The sequence below is a fragment of the Sciurus vulgaris genome, assembly GCF_902686455.1.
Source record: "Sciurus vulgaris genome assembly, chromosome: 9".
Classification (NCBI taxonomy): Eukaryota; Metazoa; Chordata; class Mammalia; order Rodentia; family Sciuridae; genus Sciurus; species Sciurus vulgaris.
Genome location: NC_136469.1, coordinates 130,731,708 through 130,756,998, shown reverse-complemented (window position 1 = coordinate 130,756,998; position 25,291 = coordinate 130,731,708). Strand labels below are relative to the sequence as shown.

The window sequence follows — 25,291 nt, the reverse complement described above, 5'->3', positions numbered from 1 at the left end:
TGTAGTCTTTAACTGGAAATCACCTGCATGTAAGCAGTGGCTAAGAGCTTGGGCTGGGAGCCAGACAACCTGGGCAACCGTACTTACTCTACTTCCTGTCTTCATTCAGGATAGAATGTAGGGTGAAAGGAAAAGAGGATTCAAGGAAGGCTAGAAAGAATTCCACTACTTTGTAAGCGGAGAAAAGGAGGAGCTGGGAAAGCATCTTGAAAAGCAGTTGATAAAGAAGAGGAGTAAGGAGCAGGGCCTGTTCACCTTGACGCAGGCTGCTGCTGAGGACTGAACAGTGTTCCCTGGACCAGAAACATAGGGGTCACTACAGGCTCATGGGAAAAGTTTCAGTGGAGAAGAGGGGACCAAGAACATTATGCTCCTTTCATAATGAATGTAGGGAATACTGATAGGAAGAACCTAAGAAATGGACAGACAGTTCTAAATAGGTGGGAGGGATCCAGAGTCCAGGTGGGTGGACTGGAGGGAGGAGGTTTTTTCCCTGAGTTGGTACAGGAGGATGAATGAGAACATGGCAAATGCCAGGAGCTGCTTCAGAGGAGAGAAGATGAATGAATTTCCACCTGACTGCTTTAGCATGCATTGGCTGCTCGGGAATGAAGGGCATACAACAAGGATAAGAAGCAAAGGTTTGAGGAGAAAGGAGGAAGTTCTGCCACTAGACAACAAGGTGATTGTGCAAATAGAGGAATTAGATGTTATGGTTTGGATATGAGGTATCCTCCTTAGCTTCTGTGTTAATTCAGGAATATTCAGAAGTGAAATGATTCCATTACGAGACCAATAACCTAATCTGTCCATCCTAGTTTGAATGGACTGACTGGGTGGTAACTGTAGGCAGGTGGAGTATATCTATAGTAGGTGGGTCACTGGGGGCATGCCCTGGAAGAGGGCATCTTTCCTGAAACCCCTTCCCCTTGCTCTCTGCTTCCTATTCACCAGGAACACTGCAGCCTCCGTCCACCACATCCTTCCACCATGATGTTCTCCATAACCTTAGGTGCAGAGCAATGGAGTTGACCAACCATGGACTAAATCTCTGAAACCTTGAGCCAAAATAAACCTTCCCGCCACTAAGTTTTACTTTTCAGGTATTTTGATCACAGTGATGTAAAACTAACACAGTGAACCTTCCTCACATGTTTTCTTTCTCCTGGAAATGTAATATGTAATATAGTGTAAGTAAGAGACAATGACACCCCTTGGAGTTGTGCAGTATACAACTTGCACAACCATAAACTTTGACTTTTTAAGAAGTTGTACCATAGTCCTTGCAGAGCATAGGAAAACATTCTTATTAAGAGATGAATTACTGCATGACTTTTAAGTGCTAGAGGAGGTCGACAGCTAATGTAAAAGTATACATTTCTTTAAACCATAAAGCAATAGTCCCTAAACACTTATCTCAAAAGAGGAATAACTACCTTTGATTGTGCAAAACAAAAAATGGGATGTGCCTTATCAGATTTTTGATCCATCCTTTTCTGAATGGGGATCAAAATGTCTCAGACAGGAAGTGGAAAGACTCAAAATGACAACAACAAAAACTCTTCAATAATACTGTGCATGTTTACCTTACTTTTATCACTGTAAGGACGTTATGTCTGTTTCTTCATGTACACAAGTGATAAGGCAGTGAGGGAGAGCTATACTGAATTCTGGTTTCCATTCTCTTACAAAGGCAAAAGAAGAATGGCACAGAGGTCTGACTTTATAACAAACAGGTCTTGTCCAGCAGTGACCTTCAGGCATCGAGTGGCTCCTGATCCCCTGCCTGTCAATCAAAGGCCACCAGGACTGAGAATGATGCATTTGGGGACAGTTGAAACAAAGTGCCGTTGGAAACACTTTAAGTAACTCACCAAAGGTTCAAAAGGTTAACCAGTTAGGCAGTGAGACTCTGTACAGTGCTCATTCATGTGTTTAGTATAGGTCTTATTTTATACTTGCTTTCACAGTTTCACAAAGAGGTTTAAGGTTGCTTATTTTCTCTAGCATGACCTCTCTGAATAGGTCAAACTCACATAGTGGTTGAGTTACTATTGGAAATATTGAAAGATACAATTTCAAGTATTACCTAAAGTGTGCATTTGCTTGACACTAAAAAAATGTATCAATGCATCTAAAAAATAACAGGAAATATATTTACAAGATATGTAGCTTTACTTTACCACAAAGAAGAGCTAATTTGCTTATACTGATTGAAACACAATATCTGCTTAGGTAATTGTCTTGGAAGGTGATTATAGTGACATTCAGTTAAACCAGAAGGAAGTTCTCAGATTTAATATCACTGGTGACTTAAAAATTGATAAATTCAAAATAATATCCATAAATGTAAATAAATAATAAACATGTACATAAATACAAACTTGATCTTTTAAAGAAAGCTGTACTGAAGAAGAGTATATTCACATACAATTACAACACTTATTTACATTCAACAATTCCATTTTGTCTTTTTTTGTGTATATCTAAGCATATATTTACAGTAAATGTCACATATAAGTAACATGTGTAATAGTTGTGTATATATATAAAATAATATATGATACATTTGTATTGTTCCATATTTTTTACCTAATATTACAAGCATTTACCATATCATTAAGAATTCATTATGACATTATTTAAAGAACTACAGCTTAGATTGAACCACATGAAATTGCTCATATTTGAATATTTTTATTTGAATATTTTATACGGTTTAATCAAATAATGCAATTATATGAATTTTGAACATTTTGAACTATAACTCAGCACACACCCACACACACACCTGTGTGTATGCACATGCATACAAACACAATAATACACCAAAAACTAAAGTTATTATTCACATATTCCCTTTTAATTTCTCTTCTATTATTTTTTAAAAATATTATGGTCACTAACTTCTAATTTTAGTACCTGCTAATAGCTGCAGTTTTAAATTTGCAACATTGCTTGGTTATATGAATATATCACAATTTATTTCACCATTCTTTCCATTGCTGAATACCTAAATTTCAAGTTTTCTTCACTATAGGTGATACTGTAGTAAACATTCTTCTCTATTTCCTATCATTTTGGCTTACTTTCTTAGGAAAGAAGTGGAATTAGTGGGTAAGGGTCCCGGGGACACTGAACTGTAACAGTAATAACGACTACAGTTTGTTGCTATGTATCGGAAACTTGTGCTAGGCAGTTCCCATGGATCAGTTTCTATCGGCCACCTCATATCACCATCGTGAGTGAATGTGCACTGTGGTGTTTAGTGTATTGATAGATGCTCAGAAAAAAATAGGTGGCTGAGCCAAGGCAGCATCAGGGAGCAAGCAAGGGTGGAAACGAAACTTAGACCTCTGGCTGAAATTCGTGCTCTCATTTGAACTAGACCTGAAGTAGTGAGCTGAGATCATAGAGGACAGCATGATATAAGTATATGCTGTGTCTCTCTTTCTGGCTTTATGGAACATAATTGTGGGGTGATGTGAAATAGTGGCTCAGTAATCGGAATTCAATTACTAATAACATTTATAGAACATTTGGAAATGTCAGAAAGCCATAACTCTTGCCATTAAATCACTCTAAATAAGTTGGAAAATGGCTTTAACTCCCATAAAGAGAAAGTGAGGCAGTGGGTGAAAGCCGTAGGAAGATCAGATTAGCTGAAAAGAATCCCAACAGTTATAGGTCAGGAAGCACTGGACAAACTGAGAGAAAGAGATATTAATTCCAATCACTGAAAATGACAGATGCTAAAGATGTTAACCAAGATCAATAACATTACTCACTAACATCAATAGAGGATTTTCTATGTGCCAGGCAAAAGTTTTTGTAGACCCTTTAGATCTTTATTTAATGTTAACAGCCTTAATGGAGGTTTGGCAAACAGACAGGAGCCAACAGAAAGAGCTCCCAATGGCCAAACTGGAACAATGTAAGCAACAGAATGAGTAAGCTCATACTGGATTATGACTCAAAGAATAAAATGATAAATATCCATCATCTCATACTCATATAAATAAATGATTGGATACATTTATAAACAGGGAAGAAGGTAAAAGTTTCCCAATAAGAAGAACTGCAAATGAATTAGTTGGATAATTGTTGAAAAAATGGAGCATAACTCCCTAGTCTCTAAGTGTGGGCTGTGGATAATAACTTCCAGCCAAAGGGTATGGTTTGGGAAAAGGAGAACAAGAGTAACAGTGGTGGAGAAACTTGACAAGTACTACTTCAGCCAGATGATCAAGGTCAATGTCAACGGTCATAAATTATTTTAATAATATGTGCTGCCCATACTATTTGATAAAATGGTATTTTACATCTGAGATCTTCCTCCCCATTACATGTCACACCAGTTTAGTCCTAAGAAAAACATCAAATAAATCCCAACTGAGGGACATTCTATCAAATAGCTGATCAGTACTACCAATGCCATTAAAAACAGGGAAAGTCTGAGAAACTGTCACCATTAAGAGGGGCCTTAGGAGACACTATGACTGCCTGAAGTGCAGATGGGACTATAGGAGATGTAACCTGAATGGGATCCTGGGACAGAAAAAGGACATTAAGTGAAAACTAAGGAAAGAGAATAAAGCATGAACTTTAATTAATAGGCACCTGTCAATATTTGTTCATTAACTGTGTCAAGTATATACCATTAATTTATGATACGAACCCAGGGAAACTGGGTGTGAGATACCTGGGAACTTTCTGTGATGTGTTTGTAATTTCTCTGTAAAGGAAAAACTGGCCTAAAGTAGACAGTTTATTTTAAGAAACGAATTAAGAGTCCCCTCTCCCCCAACAAGATGGCAGAATAGAGAGGATTGCATTTCTGGCTGTTCTGTGGCAAGAAACCAAGAAGGCAGATAGGCAATTTCTCGGCAAGGTGGGTGGAAAAAAAAATCAAAGGACTTGACTTAAAATTAATTCTGGACATTCAAAGCAGGTCAGGAATCAGGAGATTGGATATAATAAACTAAGGAAGAAATCCCCAGTGATATCACTGGTGTGCTGGTGCCATCTGGAGTGGCCCCCTGTGAGCAAAGTGGAGGGATGAGAAAATTAAAGGGATCCCCATCTCTACAAAGCCTGTGGTATGTTTGGCTATGGAGAGATCAGAGAGCAAAGACACTGCCAGTCTAGCCTGAAAGGCTATCTTGTTTGGGAGGGGGGCTGTCTCTACAGGGGACACCAGAACTGAGAAAGAAGCCAATTTGCAGCCACCCCTGGTGGGCCAGCAGATTTGGGGGGCTGATTCCTGGCAAACCTGAGCTGGGCTCAAAGTGCAGGCCTGGTGAACCCACAATGCATGAAACAGAGAACACCTAAGTAACCAGGAGAGGGTCGGACACCGAGAGGGATTTACACGGGGGAAGACAGGTCACAGAAACCCTTCTCCTCCAATCTGAACTTTCAAGAACCAGCTGGGAGGGACTCTGCCTGGCCTGGATTCTGAAAAGAAGCACGGAGTGATTAAGTTTGGAGACTGAACCTGTGTCTGTGAGTGGTGAAGGGGACAAAGGATTGGTTTCCCCGACACACAAGTGAAACCCAGGGTCTCCCAGTGTGGGTCAGCAATGTCTGGGCCCTGGAGGAATTCCAATTTAAAATCTTCAGACCAATAGCAATTCAATGACGATCCCGGAGCCTACCCAGGCCTAAACCCTGCCTATGGTATCTCCTCTCACGCTTCAGAGACCCCACCCTGATGGAGCAGACCTTACGCTCCAGTCCATCCTACCTAACACTGCTGGGAAGGGAAGCCAAGAATCTTTTGAACTCCAATGGAAACAATTCCTTAACTTTTCATTGAGAACATTTTCCTCTTCTTTTTTTTATTCTTCTTCTTTTCTCTGGTTAATTGTAAGCTTAATGGTTCAAGGACACTAACACATATAATTATTTATCTCTTTTTTCTCATTTATAGCACTTTTTAAGTCAGTTATCTTCTATGGCTTAGTTTCCTAGGACTAGGATATTTGATTAGTATATTTTTGCTTTGTTTTGTATTTTTTAATTTTTATTTTATATATTTTTTCTTTTTTCTTCACTCTCACTCATCTGTTTCCCTTAGTTCTCTTTCTCTCTTTTCTTCTACTAATGGCAAAACTCTATTGTTCTCTCCTAAACTCTTTAATTTTTTACTTATATTTTTGTTCCTCCTTCTTCAATAGTCACATTCTACAGCTCTTCTGTTCTCTCCCTGTTTACCATTCTTAACTGTAAAACCTTTGCAAACTTACTGTATTTACTGTGGGCAGTAACTGAACATCTGTTCATTTGACAATTAACATTATAGAAGCCATAGCGGGAACTATTTTGTTTATTGCTGTATATTGTTTGAATTGGTTGTTGATAATATTTGTTTCCCCCTAAACTGTGAAGCACTAGAAACCTTTAGGGACATTATAAGTCCACATGATAGAAACTCTACTGCCTCAAATCCATACATACTTTTAGATAAGTAGACACATAAAAAACATGGAAAAGCAAGGGAACAAATCACCTACAAACAAATCAAAATACTTCAATGACAGAATCAATCAATACCACAGTGGAAGAAATGTTCAGAGAAAGAGTTTAGAAAGTTCCTATTTAAACTGATCTGTGAGATAAAGGATAATGTAAGGAGTGACACTGGACAGAAAATACAGAAAGTGAAAGATCACTTCAATAAAGAGTTAGAGATTCTGAAAAAAATACCAAACAGAAATCTTAGAAATGAAGAAATCAATAAATCAAATTGAAAATTCAATGGAAAGCATCACCAGCACACTAAACCACTTGGAAGATATAGTTTCAGGCAATGAAGACAAAATATATAATCTTGAAAATAAAGATGAGTATGGAGAAAAGATGTTAAGAGACATGAACAGAACTTCCAAGAAATATGGGGTAACATGAAAAGACCAAAGTGAAGATTTATTGGAATAGATGAAGGCTTGGTGATACAAATGAAAGAAGTACACTTTTTTTTCAATGAAATGATATTAGAAAATTTCCCAATCCTTAAAAATGAAAATCAAGGATTGCAGGATCCCAAATATACAAAATCACATCAGACCCACACCAAAGCAAATTATAATGAAAATGATTAACATACAGGATAAGGGTAGAATTTTAAAGGCTACTAGGCAGGTCACATTTAGAGAGAAACAATCTGGATCTCAACTGATTTCTAAACCTTGACCCTAAAAGCTAGAGATCTTGGAATAATATATACCAAACTCTGAAAGAAAATGAATGCCAATCAAGATTATTATACCCAGCAAATTAAGCTCCAGAATTGATGATGAAATAAAAACTTTCCATGATAAACAAATGTTAAACGAATTCACAATTAGAAAGCCTGCTTTATAAAACATACTCAATAAAATATTTCCTGAAGAAGAAATGAAAAATAAAAGCAAACCAGCAAAGGGAGGAACTACAATAGAAGAATAGTCAATCAAAATAGAAACTAATTCAAATTAAAAACTTGAAATAAATCAAAATGACAGGGAAAAATCATTTCTTAAAAATAAAATTGAATATAAATGACCTAAAAATATCAACGAAAATATATAAACTGGCTGATTGGATTAAATAAAACACGACCTAACAATATGCTGTCCTCCAAGCAAAGCCGTTCATTAACTGACGGTAAAAGGATGGGAAAAATATACCATTCACATGGATCTCATGAATAAGCACAGGTATCTATACTCATATCAGATAGAGTGGACTTCAAACCAAGTCATTTGGAAAGAGAAAGTCATTTCATACTTTTATGGGAATTAAACATCAACAAGATAAAAGGATCATAAATATTTATGCCCCAAATAAGAAGCCTCTATGTATATCAAACAAACCATTCTCAATTTCAAGAATCAAATAGACCACAACATAATAACACTCAGTGATGTTAACATGCCTCTCTCATCACTAGAGAGATCTTCCAAACAAAAACTAAATAAAGAAATTCCAGAATTGAAAAATACAATGAATAATGTAGACTTAACCGACATATATAGGATATGTCATTCATCAATGACTGAATACACTTTCTTCTCAGCAGCACATACATCATTTTCTAAAATAAATCATACTTTAGGCCACAGAGCAGCTCTTAGAAAATACAAAATATACAGATAATATTTTGCATTCTATCAGATCATAATGGAATAATATTAGAAATCAGAGATTAAAAAAAACAGAAGCTATGCTAACACCTGGAGACTATTGAATGATCATTGGATAGCAGAAGAAATCAGGGGTGAAATAAAAAAAAATACTTAAAGGTGAAAGAAAATAGTAACACAACATATCAAAATATCTGGGACACTATAAAGGTAATTCGAGGAGAAAAATACATAACATTGAGCTCATTCATTAAAAGAATAGGAAGTTAGCAAATAAATAACCTAACATTTCAAGACCCTAGAAAAAGAAAAATAAATCAACATCAAAAGCAGTAGAAGATAGGAAATAATAAAAATCAGAGCCAAAAATCAATGGAATTGAAACAAAAAAATTCAAAAAAGTCAATGAAAAAAAAATTTGATTCTTAGAAAAAATAAAATTGATAAATCTTTAGTCAAGCTAACCAAGAGAAAGCATGAAAAAACACAAGTTACTAAAACCTGGATGTAAAAGGAAATATCATCAGGTATACTACTGAAATACAGGTTATAATCATAAACTATTTTGAAAATTTATACTTCAAAAAATAGAAAATCTTGAAGACATCTACAAATTTCTAGAGACATATGAGCCCCTGAAATTGAATCAGGAGAACATATAATATTTAAATAGCTCAATTTCAAGCAATGAAATAGAAGACAACATCAAAGCCTACCAACAAAGAAAAGTGCAGGACCAGATGGATTCTCAGCCAAGCTCTAGTACCAATCCTTTTCAAATTGTTCCTTGAAATAGGAAAAGAGGAAACTCTTCCAAATTCATTCTTCAAAGCTAACATTACCCTGATAGCAAAACTGGACCAAGACACATCAAGGAAAGAAAACTTCAGACCAATATCCCTGATGACCATGACCAAAGATGCAAAGATTCTTCATAAAATACCGGCAAATCATATATCAAAACATATTTTAAAAATATGTTTAAAACATTTTTAAAAATAGTGCACCATGATCAAATGGGCTTCATTCCAGGAATACAAGATTGATATGACATACAGAAGTCAATAAACATAATTCACCACATCTGTAGACTTAAAGACAAGAAAACCATGATTATCTCAATATCTGCAGAAATAGCATTTGACAAAATACAGCATGCATTCATGTTCAAAACACTAGAAAAATTATGGGTAGTAGGAACATACCTCAACATTGTAAAAGGTGTACATGTTAAACCCAAGGCCAATATCATGCTAAATGGAGAAAAATTGAAAGCATTTATCCTAAAAATTAAAAGAAGACAGGGATGCCCCTTACACCAATTTTATTCAACATAATTCTTGAAACCCTACCCAGAGAAATTAGACAGAAGGAAGAAATAAAAGAGATATTAACAGGAAAAGATGAACTCAAACTATCACAGTTTGCACACGACATGATTGTATATATAGAAGGCCCAAAAAATATCAGAAAGCTTCTAGAATTCATAAAGGAAATCAGCAAAGTAGCAGGATATAAAATTAACACCCATGCTAGAAAGTTTTCCCGTAGTCGTAATTTATATTTCATAGAAAAACACTTTTCTTCCAGCACTGTGGCATCATAGAATGCCATCTTTTAGGCATCAGCTGACAATATGGTTTGGTCACTCTCTCAATAGGTCTGCAGTGATGGGACCTCACATAATGAATGTTCGTTCATCCCTTCACGATGCTTCATGTGAACATCAGTTAGTGTTATTGTTGTGTAACTATTATTATTGCTAATGATATTTTAGGCAATTTGTACCATAAGTACTTATTATAACCAGATGCAGAACTATCTTTCATCATGTTGTAGAGCCATTGCTTGAATACATTCAAAGACAGATTGTCACTGTGTAACATGATGATCAATGTCATTATTAACTACTTTTGTTAGAAAACTCTCCCAGTAATAATTTCTATGGTTAACATCTAATAGATATCAAATACGTATTTGGCACCAGGCACAAAGCCAAGCTCTTTAATGACATTATTACTTTTCCATTCTTCCATTATTCTGTGAAATTGCCTTGGTTGCTGATGTCTAACTAATATGAACACTGAAGCCAGAGTGTTAAAATTCTCAGTCCAGGGTCTCACAGCCACTTGGTGGCAAAGTGAAGATTAGATCCAATCATACTTAAATCCAAGGACCTTCATGACTTATTTTTTCTGCCCTTCACGTTTAAATTAAGTGGAAAACTTCTATTTCCCTATGTCTTAGAATCCAAGCAGTCCCACTGCCGTAGCAAGAGTATGCTGTTGCATCTCATAATATCCTCCTTCCCCATCCATTTCTGCTTCCTCGAGACTTTACAAGTAGCTAAACAATGTAGAAAAATAACTTTGATCGCCTAATTTTGTTTTTGACTCACTATTTATTAATTTAACCCTTAGTTTGCCTTAAAAAGAAAAAGCATTATACCTCCATGCATATCTATAACTATTACAACTAATTTCCCAAATTATAATTAACTTTTATCATAATTACTGGCATTTTACATAAACATTATAACAGCAGTGTTATGCATAATCCCACATTATTAACATGGTAAAATTGGACAAAGTCTACTCCTGAAACATAAGTTGTTTCAAGTAATGAAATCACAGTAGATTTTGCTCTTCTCACCCTCTGCAAACTAGCTAAAATATTTTTTATTATGTGAACTGGAACCTTTGACTTACATATTAAAGCTAAATTGAGGTGATGTTGGAATTAATCTTATGCACAGAGTGCAGTAAATATTAATAGCATATTACTCTGGGGCAGACTAAGCTGCCTTCAGTGGGTGAAATATTACAGGGACTGGTACTTAGGGAATTCTCACACTGTCTACACTTACTCCACTAACTGTGGCTCTCATGTCCATGCTGACCCACCCTCCTGTCTTAACTTCTTAGCTGACATCTCCTCAGCCACTGCCAGCTGCTATTTTTATCAGTGGTATTTCTTGGTCAGGTGATAACGTTTGGGATTCCTGGCTCAGAATCAGTAAGGAGTTATGTATAAGGAGATGCTTTAATGCTCCTGGCAACACTTACACTGGACCAGGGATTTATATCCCACGATGCTCATTTTTTCGTTTTTTTTTTGTTTTCCATTCTTTTTTTGTTTGTTGTTTTTCATCCTGACACCCTAGCGTCCTTATATCCAGAGAGCTTGAAAAATTAACTTTTCTTCTCCTAAACATGGCAGATTTTTATGTCTACTGACTTCATTTTAATATCTATTGACTGTGTCCACCCCTCATCTTCGACGTCTTTAACTGCAGGTTAGCCTTTCGTGGCTCCTGTCTGGACTCTTGGAATGAACAGTACTGACTGTGTTTCCAGGAACATTACTCTGGTACATGAACACTCTGTTGCTTCCTTAGGGGTGCCTCATCTCCTGCAAGGTGGTCCAACCTCCTTGCTGCATCCTGCCTAAGACTCGTCAGGCCCTAGCCTCTGCCTCCTTCCATATCTTTCCTTTGGCTCTCTCATTTGTATTCTATCTCCCACATGATTTGCACATGCTTTCTCTTCCTTCAAGTCTGATATACTCTGCCGGACATCTGCCTCCTGCCCCACAGCTTCCCATCCCATCTTTGTTCTCTTGAGCAGCTTCTGCTGTGTCCTAGAGACCTAATTCATTGATCCCTCCAGGCAGGCTCCCCTGCTATAGTCCCTGGTGCCGCTAGTACCTTCTTCTTGCTGGTCCCACTCCATCATCTGCTTCCTATTGCCATAGCCGTCACTAGAAATTCTGCCCATGGGTAAGCTGCATCCTCATTGTTATCCACCCAATGTATCCCCCAAATTGCCTCATTTTCACTGTAAATAGACATAGACATCTGTACCTAACCATCTAATTATTTATCTGAAAGAAATTGGAATTACAAAGTAAATAATTGTCTACTGCCCACTTACCAACTACAGCTACTCAGAACTCAAGCAAATAGATGAGATACACCTTCTAACCATAACCAAAATAAAAGGCGCCAGTCTTCACAGGTGAACAGAGTTATTCTCCTAACATTAGATGTAAATATATTACTGCTGTGCACCATAGGAATCATATAAATGATCTCAGCATAGGAATCATATAAATGATCTCATCTCTCTATATAGTGAATATCCATCTTTATCTAAATATCTATAAATATCTATATATCTATAAATATCCATCTATATCTAAATATCTATGTCTAAATGTCTCTATACCTATAAATATCTAAGTATCTAAATGTACATATGTATCAATATATCTATAAATTTGTGAAATACAAATATATTTATAGATATCTATGTATCCATAAATATTCTGTATATATGAATCTATAGGTAGATATGAACACATAGCTTACAGATTCACATATGTAAATGTAAATATACAGGACACATTTCATTTTTCTGGGTGACCATATATATAATTTCATGAAAAAAATGACATACTTTCTCTACAGATCATTTTTGTAATTTGAAAGGAGATTTACTTGTAATCTTGTCAGGCTCTTTGAGTATGATATTTTTCTGTATGTATTTTCTTGCCTGACTCTGCCACTTATAGGCCTTCCATAGCAAGGTTTGACTTTTTTTATCTTTTGTTTCCAAAGCCCACCAAAGTAACTGGCCCATAGTACCCCCAGGAAATGTTAATTAAATCACTTGCCTTTTGTTCTCATGCGCTTGAGGAAAGCCTTGTACAAACACATATAAACTACTGGAAAGTAAACTAAATATGGGTTGTGATTTGTAAGACTTTTGAAAGATAAGGACAGCATCTTAGCAATTCAATGAGAGAAAAGAGATTTTCTAGGGCTTTTCCCCTCTGCTCAAAAATGATCAAATCACCAAATTCAAGTTTTTCTACTGAAAAGATTAAAATCCCTTTAAGGGTGTCTTAAGTCAAATAATGTAAAAAGAGTCCAGAGCTTACCTCAAAACTCACAGCTCCATTGTGGTCCGTATCAAATGCATTGAACAGAAAGTGTGCATACGTTGTGGAGTCTGAAATGTGGAAAAGGGAATACCATTAGGTCAGTGTTCAATGCCATAGAAGACTTGGGTAGAAGGTCCAAGCCTCCCTTTTCTCAGGAAAATTAATCCCCACTTCCATAGCTCATATTTTCTTCCCAGCTGGCTACCTCTCTCAGTAGAGAACTGAAACTTGAGGTTCATGGATTGAACCCCATACAGAGGCCATTAGTGACAGATGTTCTCTGTGAGCCTCCTGCTGGAAATCTCCTGATCCTAACATGGGTCTGAGTAATGGACCCACAGTGGGATGTGAAGATGAAGTGGGATCCTTCGGGACATTGCTCAGTGCTTGCCAGAGACTCTAGATGTACAGTCATAAGAATACAAGTGATGTGATGGCGATGAGTTGCTATTACTTGTCATCTTTAGTACTTTTCTCATCTTCACAACTCAGATAAAGATTCTCAGACTCAGGGAGTTTGAAAAAACTTGCCCAAAGTCACGCCATCAAGGAGTAAGTTGGCAACTCAGAGGCTCTGAGCATGGTCTGCAGCCAGCAAGATTGGCTGATGAACTGGGGACAGTGGTGATTGGAAGCTTCTGTGGCCAAGTTGGAAGGAGATTGGAGGTGCCCAAGATGTCCAGCTGCTTGCCAGCTGCAGGGAGCCCCTCCTCCATCTGGGCCCTGGGTGGGATTCAAGGCTCTGGATAAATGGTGGACAGTATGGACAGGTGTCTACCTGTCATGACTCATGACACCAAGAACACTGAATCCCTGTAAAATCCAGTTCGTCCTCTGTGTTGGCTTCTCATTTTTCCTCCCTCCCTCTTCTCCAGTTACTGCTTCATTTCCCTAATCTCTGAACTTTCTTTTTTTTTTTTCATTTTGAAAGTCCATTTTTCCTTATTGTTTTCTTTTCTTAATGTCAGTTCATTTTTAAGTGCTTTTGTGCTTGACTCTTGATCAAATTTACATGCTTAGTTTAAATGTTTCTTCTCGTGGGTTTTAGCCTTTTATCTTAATCTTTGTTATATTTAAAAAAATTGTAACCTTTTAACTCATTGGTTCAAGTCTTTTATCTACTGTTTAAAATTGCATTTCTACTTTATGAATTTTAGCTTTTATTCTTACTGGGATTTAATCTAACTTCTATTCACTTTTTACTCTATGAATTGTTTTCTGAAGACTGTCAAGAACTAAGTCAGAGGAGAAGGAGTACAGAATTCTTTCCCAAATAAAAGATAGGGCAGACAACCCAGTTTTTTGGCTCCTTACTCTTGCCCAGTAAGGTGGATAGCATCACTGACTGTCCTTCTCAAACTATGTTCACATCTGTCAGAAGAAATCCAGACTCTCCCTGGGGTCTCAGGGCCCATAGCCTACTTAGGGATTGTTTTTTCTGACTGCCTCACCTCAGTGGTTAACCCCCTTGACGGTATTCATTTCGTATAGCTGACTTTACACTCAGTTTCTTAAAATGATGGCGGCACCTTCTCTCATCTCTGAACTTTAAATATGATATGAGGAATCATGAATTATTAACATTGTTTTCAGTGAACTAACCAGGCACCATAATTGGATCTAAATAATATGTGAAACCATTATGTCTAGAGAATGTGTCCATCTAGTATTGACTGACTGCAGGGAAGAGATCATTTTGGATGTGGGACCAGGGATTTAATTGCATTAGACTTAGAACTATTGTTGGGAAGTTCCACTGCCAAGTAATCAAGAATTGGCAGTCTGTTCTTATTTGCAAGTTGTTCTGCTTCCAACAGCTCTCTTTCACAGACTTCTTAAACTATTTAGTGCCCTCTGGGGATGTGAGTTGATAGGCGGTATGTTAAATTTATTTTAGGGGAGAAGAAAAAAAAAAAGGAAGCGATTGCATATTTTATAATGACCTTCATTAAGCAAGTCTCTTGTTACCCTGTTTTTATAATCAAGGTAAATGTATTTACCCCAGCTAGCAGAATTCAACATGAATAATGGTTCAGTACAGAGGATGTTTGCAATTGTTTTTAATTTAAAAAATAAAAGAATATAGGCATATGATGACTACTATTCTTCTCGAATGTGATTTCTCTATTTTTAGTCTTGATGCATGGCATTGATGCTCTCAAGGTATCACTAATGTGGTACAGAAGATTTTTTTCTTCTTATCAATGGACGTTGGCAATTCTCCTTGAAGTTAAGCCTGATTTCCATCTTAGACTTACGGTGCAGAGGTAGAGAAGTGTAGAGAAGTCAGACTGCCTGAATGTGAATCTCATTGTTACCAGAGATTAACTCTGAGATCTTAGGCAAGCCATTTAATATCTCTGTGACTCAGAGTTCTCTTCTACAAAATGCTAATACCAGTACGTACTTCATAAAGAGGTCATGAAGTTTAAAGGAGATAATATATATGCAAATCATTTGGAGTAGTCCTGGGTATCTATTAAATAGTCAAAAATATTAGCTATTTTTATTCTTTCATGAACAAGCCACTCTTACAGAACTATCTTTAAAAGTGTGGTCAAATCTCTTTCAAACTTTTTTCACTTAGAACACTTTCTGTTTTTGTGAAGTCTGTTTTGTGCCTAGGTGATTGGAGTTCTAATCTGATGCAATTTCACGCTCAATAAAGGCCAGTAAGAAGGAAATGAACCTTCTAATGGAGTTTGGTTTTCTTCTGGCAAGCAGAGAAAATGTTTAAAGACAGACAGTGATGTTACTCGCTTTGATTGGACAAGAGGAAGGAGCCAGGACACTGAGCTATCTGGACCGGCAGGGAGGTGATGTAGTGAAAAGATTGGCTGTTCTCATGAGCTTCTATGACTCTGACTTCAACTTACTCTGTTCTTCCCAGGCACATGGTAAACATTTGTTAACATGATGACTAACTGGTGTCCTGAATTCTAAGTTCCAGGGCAGTTGAGATTTTAAAAGACAGCAATGATCTCTCTTCTCCCCATATGACTTGATAGTCTTCTTTGTTTATACCTCCCTATATCAAAAAAATAATCACTGAAATGGACATGCTGAGTCTCTTATAACTGTATTGGGGAAATGAAAATTATATGTCTAAAATTTAGAGGTGGGAAACAAAATTAAGAGACTCTTAGGGTAGGACAAGATCTTAAATGCCATTTATCAAATTATTTACTTTTAACAAAGCTTGAAAATAGGTGCAGTCCCTTTTACTGACTTATGAAGGTCAGCTAGTTTTTTAATGGTAAAGTTGGTAATGAGATGAGAATATTTCATTATCAACTCTGAAGTACAGAACACCAGAGTAGGAAAAACAAATCAAAACAAAACAAAAACAAACAAACAAACAAACAAAAAAAAACCCAGAAAATTTCTTTGGTCTGATTTCCACATTTTCTAGAGGAATGACTTGAGGTCCAGAAAAATTAACCACTTGCATTCACATATCTTCAGTGGTGGTAATCTATCCACAAACTCGGCACTCCTAACTCAGCCCACTTTTTTGTTTTTGTTTTTGGTACTAGAGATTGAACTCAGGGGCACTCGACCACTGAGCCACATCCCCAGCCCTATTTTGTATTTTATTTGGAGACAGGGTCTCGCTGAGTTGCTTAGCGCCTCACTTTTGCTGAGGTTGGCTCTGAACCCTCGATCCTGCCTCAGCCTCCTGGGATTACAGGGGTACGCAACTGCACCTGGCAGCCCACTTTTCTTAACCCAGATATTTCCAGACCACAATAATTATACCAACTAACTCTTTAAAAATATTTTTAGAACATTATAGTTATGCATAGTGTTTAGGTTCATTTTGACAAAAGCATACATGCAACGACTTTGATTTCAATACCATTCCTCCCTACCTTTTCTTCTCCTCCCTCCTATTCTCCCTCCTCTCCTCTGTTAAACTTCTTTCTTCTGCACAGACATAAAGGTGAAATTCCCTTCAGTACCTACATATATGAATATAGCAAGATTTTGTTGAATTCATTCCATTCTCTTCCCCCTTCCCTTCCTTCCTCCCTTTCATTCTCCTCGTCTACTCCTCTGAGTATCCCTGTATCTTTATGATATCTGATTCTCTCCCCAACTGCCTTCTTTCCCTAATTTTTCTCTAGTTTCCATTTATGAGAGAAAACATCTGAACCTTGATTTTCTGAGTCTGATTTCACTTAGGATGATTTTCTCTATTTCCATCCATTTACCAGCAAAATGTCATTATTTAATTTTCTTTATGACTGAGTAAAAGTCTATTGTGTATATAGATCACGTTTTCTTAATCCATTCATCTATTGATGGACATCTGGGTTGATTCCATAATTTTGCTATTGTGCTGCTATAAACATTGAATTAGCTACATCACTATAGTATGCTGATTTCAGATCTTTTTGGAAAAATATAAAGGAGTGGGACAATTGGGTCATATGGTAGTTCCATTCCTAGTTTTCTGAGGAACGGTCAAAACTAATTCTTCGTCTTCCTTTATTTTTTTGGCACAAGGAATTGAAGCCAGGAGTGCTTAATCACTGAGCTACATCTCCAGCCCTTTTTATATTTTGTTTTAAGACAAGTTGCTTAGGGCCTTGCTAAGTTGCTGAGGCTAGCTTTGAACTTGCAATCCTTCTGCCTCAGCCTCCTGAGCTGCTGAGATGACAGACGTGGGCCACTAGACCTGGCTCACATCTAATTCTTTGAATGATGATCTTGTCCCTGGTTTGTGGAATGAAATCATTCTGGTTGATTCTTCTCACACTAAATCCCTATTCCCACCTGAATTCAAGCATAGGGTACAGAATCAGCTCAATGCATTTAAATATACAATTAATGGAATTATTACTACGGTAAGGCACGTTTATATGCATGAATAGTAGTTCCTGTCAATAAGTCCTCTAGGACTGGAGTTCTTGGTGACAGAGCGTGTACTTGTCTAGAAAGGATTCAGCCTCTAGCACGTACAACACACAAATGTCCTCTATAAATCACTCTAAAAATTGTTAGAGATTGTCTTAGAACAAGGAAGATATTCAGTGGGTGAAGTTTTCTTTTGAATTTATTTTCTTAGGACTCATCTAAGTTCAAGTGCCTCAAGTCCTCTGAACATAGCTCTGCTCAATGACTACTTGCTGACATATTCCTCTGACTTGAGCTCATTTATTCATTCATTCCATAGCTATTAATCAAGAACCTAGTATCGTTAAAGTAAGTGCAAATTCCCTATGACATGAGCAAGAGGAGTCAGAAACTTCCATTTTCATGGCCTTTTGAAATGCTTCTTGGGCTAAGAGTTTCTGCACTGAAGTTTCTATTATATATGGAGTTGGGAAAGTAACCATACAGACAATAATAGCTTAAGCCTTTCCCTGTTGCTTGCATTCTATTAGCCAACTAGAACTCTTCTGTTTCATCCAGTTATGCTGACATCCAGAACACCAAGCAAGCTATGCTTGGAAAACTGTCTCACTAAGCCTTAGAGAAAGCTTAAAGCCAGAAATGTACAGAGGACTCTGTACATAAGATAAAGCATCTTCGTCATGGAGGAAGTAGGGACATGTGGTGATTTCCCCACACATCAGTATTACTGCTCCTAAGGACAGAAACCTGTTGCTTTCAGACCACCAACTTGAGTAAAAGATGGCCCCATGGAGGTATGAAGATGATGTGACATGCCTTTGCCTGCCATTCAAGACTGTGTTCTTCATTAGGACATTTTTCCTGTGCTAGCTAGCATCACTATAAGATACAATTTGCATTCATGATATTAATTTTTAAAATTGTAAGTCATTATTCTTTAAGATACTTCATTCCTGTCAAAGATGTTTAGTACTCTTAGATTTATGCATTCAATTAACATGAATAATCAAAGAATTTTTAAGAGAACAAATGTGATTTTCTTTAAATCCCTTTGGATTTTGTAACAAGAATCTTTTGCAGAGTATATGTTCTCTGCTTCAGTAGATATTCTCTTATGTGGAAATGTTGTCTTTCAAAGAAATATAAAATTTTAATGTGGAACCATATTCAGTTTGTAGCATGTAATAACCTTATGCGAAATAAAATCAAAAACTAAGATTTCCTTTTGTATAGGAGATTTGATATCATTGCCTACCAATACATTGGCAGAGAGCTAATAAAAATTATTTTATTAAAAAATTCATGTGTTTTAAATAATTTAGAAATAGATGAGATGACTGAATGATACCCAAATTAAACTTTCATTAATGAAAGTCCTGGCATTACATGCTGTAACCAATACTTGTCTGTGGTCTCAGAACAGACTTTCTCTCTGTACTGTAGCAGTGAGACAGGGCAGAGGACTTGTTCACAGTGGATCCAAATACATGGAATAATGGGTCTTCCTGTGTTTTTTCAGAATTCTGATTTAATTCTCTTAAAGGACTGTCTTTAAAAAAATTTTGTCTTAGCCATTTATGCACAAAATTGTTTTAAGCCCAGCGAAATACCAAAAACCCAATGGATTGAAAACCAAAGGGAATCTAATTTTTGTATGAAACTTCTAAAATTTAAATACCATATACTTTTCAAAACATTTTTCACAGATATTAGTCTTTTGTGTAGTTTCAGCCACCATTTGAGATAGGTGTCCCTCATTCATTATAAGTACTTATTAATTTGTATTATGCGTCAGTCACTGCTCTGTGATCTGTGGATACAATAGCAAAGAACAGAAAACTTCTGTTCATTTGGAGATTTCTAGTGGGGAAAGAGAAAAAAAACAGCAATAACACAAGTAAAATATGTAGTATTAGATGGTCCTGAATGCCAAAGAGAAAAAGAAAGCAGAAGAAGGGATGGGAATGTCTACAGTGTAGGGGGCCAGGGTGAGAAGGTGGTATAGAGTAAAAGTGAAGTCATGCACATGGAGGAAGTGAATTCCAGGCAGAGGGGATAGCAAATTGAAAAGCCCAGAAGCAGCAAGCAGTATGACTTGCATGTGAGTAGAATGGCAAGGAGGCCAGGTGGCTGAAGTGGGACAAATCAAGGGGGCCATGGGGAAAGCTAAGGTACAAGAGATCGATGGCCATGATTCAGGTTTTGCCTATGTTCTGAGAGGAGGGAAGATTTTGAGTAGGGCAGTGACGTATCTGGTCTGCCAGGTAACAGGGTGATTCATTTTGAGCACTGACCATTGTTGTGGGAAGAGGTGTCAGAACCTAGTAGAACATTTCAGAGGCCACTGAAGTTATTTTGGCAGGAGGTGAGGGTGACGGCCAATGGTAAAATGCAATTGTAAAAGGAGATGGCAAAGTCAACGGCAGAGTAATCTCTGGGCACAGAGAGAGAAGCAATGGTTGCCCGTTAAGTTGAGTAGTGGTCAAATGAAGGACTGGATGGTTGCCTTCGTACTCTTCCCTGTGCCATCATATCCCCGCAAGATTTTAGTTCTATTAAGGACAACCTCCTGACTTAAGCTGTTAACACATTGCTCTGCATAAGCTTCTTCTCTGTATGTAAACAAGTTCCATCCTTTCTTGTATTAAAAAATAAATTCTTCTACCTGTATCTACCTACAGCTATCATTTACGTCCTCCTCGTCTCCTCACTCTCTCAGCCAAGTTTCCTGTTACTGCTGTCTCTTCTGCTTGTCTATTTCCTTCCTTCTCATTTATCATTTTTGCCTTCTTCAGTGTGGCTTCTGTCTGTGCCCCACCTAACCCTTTTATTAAAGCTGCCATGATCTTACTAACAATGACCTCCATGTCGCCATGTCCCAAGAATACCTCCCAATCTTTATCTTCCAGGACCTCTTGGCTACGGGGTTCAACATCTTTATTTTCTTCATTTCTAAACCCCTAATCTCCTTGGGGCTTATTATCATTTCTTCGTTCTTTCTGTCTCCTTAATGGTTTTCTTTTCCTTCTCAGGATATTAACAGGGACTTCCATGCCGACTCATGGGACTCCCAGTAACCTCATCCACATGGTGGATTTAGCCACCACTTCATGGTTAGTAATTCCTAGATCTCTGTCTCTTTCTTAAACTTTTCAACTGAGTCTCAGGTTTCTACCAACTTCTTATTGATCCAAAATCTCCACAGACATCACCAATGTAATCTGTCCAAAACTGCAATCATTATCTGCCTGCCCCTTCTATAACTAGCTACCTGGTGTCCATGACAGAATTCTGAAAGTTATCACAAACTCCTCTCCATCTCTTTCTACCACAAAAAGTCTATCAACCAATAGACTCTGCCAGTTAATCATTTAATGTCTGTGCTCTTTCCCTACTTCTCAATCCTACTGTGTGTGTCCTGGTTAAAGACCTTGTTTTATATCCTATAATAATTACCCAATTGCTCTCCTTGCCTATGGTGTTTCTTACTTCAAATTAATCCTCCACAGAACTATCAATGGAATATATCTAAAACAAATTTTGACCATAGCACCTCTGACTCCAACCCAACAGTGACTTTTGCATCACCTCAAGGATAATGTTCCTATTTCTTATCATTGAATCCATGACTAGGACAGTTCATCCAAACCCACACCCCAGTTCTGTCAATTTCCTGCAAATTTCCACCTTCATGTTTTATGTTCTGTCCCTTAGCTTACTCTCTTTTTGCCTTTTGAAGTTGGAAGATATCACACGTAGCTAGGAAAGTTCTGAAAGGTAGGATGAGGAAGTGAAGGACTATATACTTTGGAAAAGGACTGATCTCTTTGTCCTGCAGTGTCTGTATTTATAAAATGTTTGTTGGATGATGAGGGTAAGGCATGACAGAGCCAGGAATATATTCAGCACCTCCAAATGGCGTCATTGCAGCCCAAGTTCAATGCATGTGGACAACCTCTCTTTCCCCCCACCCCATGTACTTATTTATTTACTTTGTAGTGAGAGTATTTCCAGGCTTCTCTTTTTGAAATTTTCAAGGATGACAACCTCTCCTTATTTCTGCCCTGTTCTTCCTCTGCTATCATCATGCCTACAGTAAGCTCTCCTACTATTTAAAATCTCCATCTTTACACTTACACTTTACATGGAGGTTGTCCCTCTGCTACTGTAGACTACTGTCTAATACGCTTTGGGGCAGGTACCACATCTGATTCCTCCCATTTCTCTTACATTAGTAGCACCTCACACATGGCGGAGCATACAAGAGGCTAGGTGACAAGTTACAAATGGGAATCTGTTGGGTAACTAAAGAAGAACTGTAAGACCCAATGGCAACATGTCTTTTCACTCATCTCCAGCATGCATGACATCATTATGCCATCCTCAAGTTTTCTTTCCAATTAAGATATTAACTTTCTCAAATGGAGAGGGTTCATAGTTAAGTGTTAATGAAAGGGAAAAGGGACAGTAGAAGTACACCTGAGTTGGGCAGGCCTATAATCCCATGACTCGGAGATCAAAGCAGGAGGATTACAAGTTGGAGGTCAGCCTCAGCAACAAAGCAAGGCCCTAAGCAACTTAATGAGACCCTGTCTCAAAATAAAACAAATAGGTCTGGGGATGAGGGTTAGTGGTTAAGCTCCTCTGAGTTCAATCCCCAGTACCAAAAAAAAAAAAACTCCTCATGATAAGACCACAGAAAAATCTAAGTCATAGAGCAGATCTGCCAGTGAGCGGCTATGTGAGTCTGCGGAAGCCATTTGACTTCTCTCAGCCCCCGACCTAATGTCTGTAAACTGAGGATAATTACGTTTGCCCTAACTTTATTAAGAGAATCAAATGAGACCCACAGTGCCAGTGAAAAAGCTTTGTGTCACTTTGAGGACCCCTGTAGAATTCAAAAAGCACTGTATATTTGAGAGCCATAGTACTAGGCACACAATAAAACTGGTGTTAAACTGAAAAGTAACCTCTTAGATATTTGATGATTTGTACGTAGTTCATTTCCATGATACGCCGAAAATTCTATGCACTTGCATGCTGTGTATTAATTATTTTACAGAAAGATTAAAAATGTAGAGTCATGCTATGAAAGATTAAACCAAACTGAAGATTGCAAGCATAATTCTAACTGCGAGAGTATGTTAACAAGTCCACATTTGTACTTACCTCCCTGTGGAAAGAACTGCGAGTAAATCTCTTTGAAGGTTTCTTCATTAACAACGCCACTGGGGCATTCCTAGAGAAAGTGGCAGAGAAGCAATTTGAGCAAAGTGTTCATAAAACTGATTTTTTGCACATTTTTAAAACAGAACTGTTTGCCGTGCAAAACCGCACCAAGAAAGATAACCATCCATCCATTACTACCAAGATAATAAAAGCACACTGTAAACTTCTCTTTGTTCCAGTACTCACAAAATAAAAAAAAAACAACGTATGTATCTTTGTATATTGAGCATCAAAGCAGGTCTGACATTCAAAACCACTCAGCTGCTCTTAAGAATGTATGTATATATTATCAATGACATAAGAAGAAATTCATTCTTTTTCATGCTACCAACATACTGCAAGATGCTTATAATATGAACTTTGCTGGATCTTGGTTCTGTGTCCACCTGAGATTATCTGGACCCACCTAATCTTGAGTTTAATAAGAAAATTGAGATTCCATTTGGGTCTAAGCAGGCTCAAAAAATCTTCAAGCAAGAATAGTTACTGATTGTTTGGCAGTACACAATGAGATGGTCTTGCAAAAAAATGACCTTGAGTGAGACAGTGTCCAAGTAGTTTTGAACCTCTAGAGGCCAGTTACTCGCCTGTAGTATCCTACCCAAGGAATTTTCTATTGTCTCATTTGTTTGCTTGAAAGGTCAGACCTTTGATATTTAAACAATTTTAACCCACAGTTTCAGTGTGAATTTGTCCTTACAGAGCTTGTCAATACATTTTTCTTTCATTTGATCATTATAACAAATTCACGACTTAGGCAGCTAGCAGAAAGAATGAGAGGGGCTGAGCTTAGAAACTGGGTATTTGGCAAGAGAGTGGGGAAGCTGCAAGGTGGGCTAAGGTCTTCCCAGGTCACTACAAGGTTTTCTATTAGGTGATATTTATGGACATAATGACTCCAAGGACCTAGAGTGTTGAGCAAAGAAAACACAACTGAATATAAATGAGCAAAATATCGAGCAAGCAAACCAAACAGGAGGGTTAATTTCATGTGCTAACTACTCTGAGCCTCAGGGCCTAAGCATTTGGCCAAGCATTATTTTGGATGTGTCTGTGGTGTTTATGGGTGAAATTTGCATTTAAATCTGTGGACTCAGTAAAGCAAACTGTCCTTGGTAATGTTGGTGGGAATCTTAATCCCTTGACACTTGAGGGCCTAAACAAAAACTGACTTCCTAGAGCATGAGGAAATTCTCCTGCAGAACCCCTTCAAACTTCACTAGCAACAGGGCCCCTGGCTTACCGGCAGGTTTCCTTTGGACTTGAACTCCTTCCTGCCTCTCCGGCCTGCTGGCCTCCTCCATCAGATTTTGGACTAGCCAAGCCTCTATACTAAAAATTCTCTAACTCTCCACATGTATATAAAAAAAATCAACTGTTTCTTTCTCTCTCTTAAACACTGACTAAGCATAAACAAATTAATGATTAACAGATACATCTTTCAAAAGGAAATAAAGTAGTAAGTGTACAGCTCATGGCTCAAAAGGTTTGGCTAAATGACTATCTAGTTGGCAACAACAGAACAATTATAAAAGTAAATGAACGCCTCCTAGCTGCACCCTTTCACACATGGAAATTGAGATGTATTGGCTTATTTATCTCTGAGCCATCTGCTTGGGGAGGTGGGTAGAGAGGGAGCAAAAGTGTAGCTCTCTGCCATCAGCTGGTAAATCTGAACAAGGTCAGAGCTGGAAAGATGCCTCAGAGTTCAAGTGATGCCGGCAAATGTGAGGGGGGCAGTTACAGCGACACCCATGCTCAGTCAGTTCATCAGCCGCCTTTGGACTTGAGAAGCACTTGATAGATAAATCTGATAATGTGAAATGACATTTAGAGAATGGCTGTCCCATATGTGTTGGTTTTATGTTTAATCACATGTCTGTGTCAGATGAACTTGTTTTTCTCACAAAGAAAGCATGCAGTCAGATCTCAAGGTAGTGAGTCCCACCAGGTGCATTTGTCTTTATCCATCTTGCATTCAACTCATTGATTTTCATTTCTAGAAAATACATATTATGTGTCTATTTCTAGAAAATCTTCTAAAGCTGGGACTGCAGCAATAAACAAGGCAACGCTTCTACCCTTATAGAACCTGTATCTGAATGGAAGAATAAGGACTTAAAGTCAGCATA

At 37.5% G+C, this 25,291-nt stretch overlaps 1 protein-coding gene across 6 annotated transcripts in view; it reads right to left on the bottom strand.

Annotated features, from left to right (window-relative positions):
• Window positions 1-25,291, bottom strand: part of KCNIP4 (potassium voltage-gated channel interacting protein 4) — a 1,142,821-nt gene that overhangs the window by 7,543 nt on the left and 1,109,987 nt on the right. For all 6 annotated transcript variants that reach the window (XM_079154780.1, XM_079154785.1, XM_079154784.1 and 3 more), the window contains 2 exons: window positions 23,100-23,169; window positions 13,068-13,138 (listed from right to left, as the gene is read on the bottom strand). In XM_079154780.1, the coding sequence (XP_079010906.1) occupies window positions 13,068-13,138; window positions 23,100-23,169 (141 nt within the window). The remainder of the gene's footprint in view (window positions 1-13,067; window positions 13,139-23,099; window positions 23,170-25,291) is intronic.